We start from the raw sequence: 6303 nt of genomic DNA on the forward strand, positions 1-6303 counted from the left end.
GAGAGAGAGAGAGAGAGAGAGAGAGAGAGAGAGAGAGAGAGAGAGAGAGAATAGATAAGAAGGCGTTTATGCCCTGGGCCAGAATAACAACAACAGCGGTGCAGAGGTTAACCTGATTACATTTTGGTGTTTGTCCAGGAGCTGAGCTGGGTAGTGGAGAGAGGAGAACTACCTAGTGTCCAGGTTCCAAATGGACCCTTGAATGCTACTCCATGCCATGTAGCCACATGGACAGGCATACCTGGCCCTCCAGTGAAATAGCTTGTTCCATAGGCTTTAGTGAGGCCCAGGAGTAGAGAAGATGGCTTGGAAGGTGATGGGTGGAGAGAATTTTATCATCCAGAATGCTCATGTAAAGAACTATTGACTTTCCTCTTTCTTATCCGGGCATGCCTGGCAGAGGTCCCTGAGGAGTGCCCTTAATTAGGTCTATATCAGGTGTAATGTCCGAGGAGAACCTGGCAACCACAAAGAGTTCCTTTGGTAACCTTTCTTCTGCTCAGATCATCTACTCCAGCCTTATTCTACAACTGATTCTTGGAATTATTTTTGTTTTGTAAACATAGAGAACATAAGCTTCATCTAAATATAATTGTGGCAAAGCTGTGTTTTCACAGAAAAATATTACCAGCCGATCTAATGATTTTAAAATTAGTTTATTAATTATATCAACACATTTGCTCAATGTATAAATATTCAGACTAGGAATTTGCTCTGATATTTATACTTAGTGATAAACATAGAAACAATTCAAAAATAGCTTAGTTATGATAATAGAAGTCATATTTTCATGATAGTCACAAAAGAGAAAGGTATGTAAAGAGAATTAGTATTTCCAGAAATATTTTCCCACAGAGAGAAATAACAAGTACGTTAGATTTATTTAATACACAATATATACATGTTATTTAAAAGTACTTCTGTCCCCCAAAAGTTCCTTCACCCCCCCCAGAACACGTTGGTAATAATTAATATAACTTGATAATTTTTATAAATCTAATAACAACTTGGAAAATGGTCTACAACAATAAATATAATACCCCAATTACCTTGCAGGTATTTATTTTAGTCATTTGCATTGACATCTTTGAATATCTCAAGTGTATGATACTGACTTGCTTTAACCTACAAAATTGGCTAAAGCTTAGTGAAAAGCAGAGTTTAATCATCTCAAAGAAAAATTTTTAAAAGAGGTTTAAAAATACAAAGTGTAAAAAAAAAAAGAATATTGAAAAAGATGCAAATAGTGTCTTGAATAGTCTTGGGGTTCAGTACAAATAGGCCTCAGTATGAAGGAATATAAAACCACGAGTGAAAGCTGGCTTTCTCCTACAGGTGCTAACTTATTGAGACCTAGGGCAAGTGTTCTCCGACAGGGCCCTGAATTTAAATAGTTCCACTTGCACAGTTTAACTCTTTACTGATAGGATGTATCCCATTCTTAGGTCTACCCAAGGAAGGAAGTCAACAAATGGTTGCAAAGGACTCCTGGCAGATCTGCCCTGGCCTTGACACATGAATGCACGTTATTTACTGAGTCCCACTGAAGGAGATATTCTGGAGTAATTAGAAAGTGTAGGGGAAGTACCAGTAGGCTTTGGTTGGGTGAATGAAGTTTGTCAAGGGTTGTTTGAGTAACTGATTTTTTTCGCTGGCTCCAGGTCCCCACTCGCTTTGCATCTCACCATTGAGCAGATGGCCTGCTGAAAGTTGTCACTGACCACCACATACAGTAACAGGTTACCAAAGGTGTTCAGGGCGGCTAACGGTCTGGAAAAGATGTACGCTTCGTGGATCTGATTCTCAACGGAGCAGCTGATAGAAAGCAGGCGCGATTCGATCCGAAGGACCCTCAAGATGTGGAAGGGTAAAAAACATATATAAAACACCAGCAGTAGCAGGATGGTCAGCCTCCGAGCTTTCTGCTTCAGGCCGCTGTGAGTCCTCGGCCCTCGGTTCAGGGTGTAGATAATCGTGGCATAGCAAAGCGTCACTATCACCAGGGGAAGGCAGAAAGCCGTGGCGGTCAAAACCAGATTGTACCACTTGATGGCGGCGAGGTCATCTGAACTGCTGAGGTCAAGGCAGGCAGAGCTATTGGTCCTGGTGGTGGATGTGATCAGGAAAGTCATGGGAATGACAGCCACCAGGGAGATGATCCACACGCCAGCACAGGCCACCACGGCCCACCGAGTCCTGTGGATGCAAAAGCAGCTCATCGGGTGGCTGATCACAAAGTAACGGAAGATGCTGAAGCAGGTGAGGAAGAGGATGCTGCTGTACAGGTTGAAGTGGAAACCGAAGCGGATGAACTTGCACATGAAATGCCCGAAGATCCAGTTCTCGCCGCTGGCATAGTAGTGGATCAGGAACGGGAGGCTGGTGAGGTAGAGCAGGTCCGTGCAGGCCAGGTTCAGCATGATGACCGTGCTGCTCCTCCAGGGCCGCATCTTGCAAATGTAAGTGGCAATTGCCACCGCGTTCCCCGGAAAGCCCACCAGGAAGATGATGCTGTAAATAACCGGGAGGTAGTGCTTCTTGAGTGGGAGTTTTTCATCCGTGCAATTTCCAAAAGCAGCCGCATAATCGGGGAAATCAGAGGCATTTGCAAAATTGTCTAGTGGCTCATTCATGGCTGTCTCCTTTCATCTTGTAAGAAAACAAGAGACAGCAGTTTGGCAATACGAATCGACCGAGAAGGAGCTCGCTGATAAAAGAAAGCAGAAAACATTAACGGTGGGGTAAGGAAAACATTGATCCACTTTTAAATGAAAATTGCTCTAACATTTTTAAATTGCCACTTTTTTCCCCCCTCTCTCTTTCATCAGGAGATGAAATTGAATTCCTAAGAAAACCGCCATGAGGCAAGTTGCTAAAGACATCTAATAATAATATAAAAGTTAAATTACCTCGGGAATGAAAATGAAGGAGTGGGGAGGAAAACAGCCGCATGGAGAAAACAATGTGGCAAGATTTCTGTTGGGCAAGCCACGGGGTCTCATCATTACAGATTCAACAAGACCCGCCATGAATCAAGCACTTTACCTCCTTACTAGACAAAACGCTGAAGAGTGTTTCTTATTATAGCCTTTCCTTCCACTGAGGAAAGGAAGACTGAGGGAGGTTATGCAACCTAATCCTGCAAACACGTCCAAGGGCAGGGCCAGTCCATACTTGTCTGATTTTGCAGCTCTGCTCCTTCTACCTTACCTTACTATGCTGCCTCTAAAAAACTGACAGAGCAGAAAGCACAAAGGAGTGAAAATACTGAATACTAAAAATGTTTTAAATGTAGATTTCTTGCATTGCACCATTGTATGTATATTGTAGATTTCATTTCAAATTTCAGCTCTTCCAAACCATGTTAATAAGCTAATATAATTTGTTGGTGTGTGTGTGCATGGGGGGCGGGGGTTGTTACAGAAAACAGGAGAAGAACCAAGCAATGCTTAGAGAGATGGAGTTACATTTATTACTATTACTATTATTATTATTATTATATGTGCAGGCCCAGAGGAAAATGTCTCTCAAATTCTGGGCCCCAACATGGAGGAATTTTCCTTATTTACATGTTTTTACCTTCTTTGTCTCCCAAATATGGGGTGTTTCCAGCCTCCTTTTGCAAGTTCTTAAAGAGCCCCTATGTGCTGGGGCTTTGAGACCTCAACCAAAGGCTTGGCCTGGTGCCAGCACTGATAACTTCATCTGGGGAAGGTTTAATGGCCTCTCTGGAGTGGGAGTAGTCTTATTTTCCTTATTATTTAAGCAAGCAAGCATTTACAGAAGCCAAATAGCAGGGTTAAAATTTCAAAGAGCAGGTATATATATATATATATATATATATATATATATATATATATATGATGGATGCTTCAGGGCGCGGGGCGGGGGAGGAGAGAGGAGGAGCGGGGGTTGGTGTTATTGGTGGTAGAAAAGAGGAGGAGCAACAGTATCCCAGCCTTAAGAGCTTGGGCTCTGTCACCAGATGCCTGACTTTGATTCTCAGTTTGGTCGATGAGTAGCCAGCTGTGTATCCCTAAGCCAGTTGTTTAGACTCTCTAGGGCTGGGAGGAGTGGGATTTGAACTTCCTTCTTTTTGCTTACCAGTGTTTTCTAAAATTTTGAGAGTGAATTTCTGCAGTGAGAAAAGCATGAAGATTCTATAAAAGAATTACTGACAATTAGCTTATTATTTGAATGTAAACAGCTGTTGGTAAAAATGAATCCACTTCACATTTATGGAGTGCCCACTGTGTATTAATTAGGCACGCTGCCAGGTCTAGAGATACGAAATGAATAACACACAAATGTACAAGCAACTATCAAAGTCTACTGGGGGAGATGAACACAGAAATAATTTAAGCAAATATAACCTTACCTCATAGAGCTGTCAATAAATATTAAAAGAAAATCAAGAAAAATACATGGGACACTGCCGGGCACAGAAGTGCTCAATAATTGTTAGGTAATTGTTAATCACGAAGTCCTTTGATAGATGAATGGTACAAGGCTGTAAGATATAAAGAAGAGTGGGAACAGCTACCTGGAGAATAAGAGAGGGCATTAAAGGAAAGTTACATGTGAGGGAACAGTAAGCCAACATAGCAGGAGTGCAGGAAAGTATTCTAGGCAAGGAAATAGTATATGGCAAGGCACCTGCATATGACAGAGCTGAGGAGGTCCAGGAGAACTCTAAGTAGCTCAGCATGGCTGCTATATTAGGGGCATTGGCAGATGAAGCTCCAAAGAAAAAGAATAGCCAATAATAAAAATAACAATACCCCCTGTGTACAAAGCACCCTTCTGAGTATCTTACGTATGTAAATTCATTTAATCCTGACAGCAACCTAATGGAATAGTTCCCTCATCACCCCCATTTTACAGGTGAGAAAACTGAGGCACAGAAAGGCAATGACTTGCTCAAGGTTACCCTGCTAATCAGTAGTGAATCCAGTTAGAGAACAGGGCAAGTCTGTTTGCAGAGCTGGGCTGCCTCTCACAATGAGTAGGCAAGAGGGAAATAAGTGCTCAATAAATCAAACTTCTAAATTATGTCACCCAAGGCTAAAATGTCAATAATAATGGTACCACTTTGGGTTGAGAGAAGACTAGATGAGTTAATCTACATAAAGTGTTTTGAAAGGTGTGTGGCGCATCTGTTATCAGTGCCTGCCACCATTACTACTATTATCTGGTAATAAAATCTGCACCATCAAGTTTTTCCTTGGTGTAGCAACAGAAATACACTTCAGACCTGCTCATCTTGACCAATCCAAAATTAGTAGAATCCTTCCCTGTAGGTTGGTGTGGAATATATTCTTCCAGATCTCACGTTGGGTGCAGACTAGAAAGCATTTAAACATTTATTACTTTTATTCTGAAAGAATTAGAAAAAGAACAGCCCAGGGAGGTGTAACTTGCCACTGGGCAGTTGTTAGGATCCTCATAAGAGAAACCAGTGCTCCCTGGGACCAGGCATGACCTACCCGAAGTGAATACTTCTCTCCTTGTCAAGTTAATTGATGTTCACTGGCCATGCTCTTCATAGAACCAGCACCTACACAGCCATGGAGATGACAGAAGTCAGGCACTGCTGACCAGCAAGGGTGCTGTGAGGCAGGGAACCTCAGTGAATGGCTTCTCCCGTGGCCAGCACCAAGGGGAATGGGCTCATGCACTGAGAGGAGGCAACAACGGAAATCCAACGAATATGGCCACAGTCGGGGAGTTCCTGAAGCAGCCCCTCCCGAAGTCAGCTCTTAGCAAATCAGGATTCAAGTGCGCAGTGCTTATCTGTCAACTCCTTGAAAGCATAAACAGGAGTCCAACACCCAGAAGGTGTTTGATAAACTTTTGCTGAATACATAAGAGAACAATGAGCAACATCCATCAAATTTATCTGGTGCTGAAGGGCTAGTGAAGCAGCAATTATTATTATCATTTTTTTTTAAAGCATGGTTCTTTAAATAAGGGGCAAATTTAATTTCTGTCATTGCCAAATAAACCTCTGCAGTGTGATGGGCCGTTTTAAACAATAATCCTATCAGGAAGAGACAGGTTGTGAGTAGAAACAACTACTTTATTATTTGAAAAACAACCATTCAGCTTGGGATTTAATGAAGCTGACTGACCAATTGTAAGAGGGGAGGAGCTATGAGATTTAACCCCTCTCCCATAAATCTCACCCAAAGAATGGTTTAAGTTTACAAAATACGTGTGACGTTAAGAACAGCAGACAAGCACTGTTCTGGGCTGTGAGCCAAGTAGAATGAGGCAGTTTCTTTCCTCGACAGTCCCAGGTCC

At 42.2% G+C, this 6303-nt stretch overlaps 1 protein-coding gene and 1 long non-coding RNA gene across 2 annotated transcripts; one reads left to right on the forward strand and one right to left on the reverse strand.

Moving 5' to 3' along the window:
- The first annotated feature begins 387 nt into the window (after nucleotides 1–387).
- Nucleotides 388–5910, forward strand: LOC123653265. Its single transcript, XR_006742972.1, has 2 exons — nucleotides 388–483; nucleotides 5549–5910. It is a non-coding gene; the product is annotated as an uncharacterized LOC123653265 (long non-coding RNA).
- On the reverse strand, nucleotides 1596–5593 carry OXGR1 (oxoglutarate receptor 1). Its single transcript, XM_036458912.2, has 2 exons — nucleotides 5487–5593; nucleotides 1596–2707 (listed from the first exon to the last, which is right to left on the reverse strand). The coding sequence occupies exon 2, from the start codon at nucleotides 2631–2633 to the stop codon at nucleotides 1620–1622; it is 1014 nt and encodes a 337-aa protein (XP_036314805.1). The 5' UTR covers nucleotides 2634–2707; nucleotides 5487–5593; the 3' UTR covers nucleotides 1596–1619.
- Nucleotides 5911–6303: the final 393 nt, after the last annotated feature.

Source organism: Pipistrellus kuhlii, unplaced genomic scaffold (genome assembly GCF_014108245.1).
Source record: "Pipistrellus kuhlii isolate mPipKuh1 unplaced genomic scaffold, mPipKuh1.p scaffold_m20_p_3, whole genome shotgun sequence".
NCBI lineage: Eukaryota > Metazoa > Chordata > Mammalia > Chiroptera > Vespertilionidae > Pipistrellus > Pipistrellus kuhlii.

What these genes read in the sequence shown, in the direction of transcription:
- OXGR1 (XM_036458912.2), bottom strand. Translation starts at nt 2,633, where the DNA reads ATGAATGAGCCACTAGACAATTTTGCAAATGCCTCTGATTTCCCCGAT.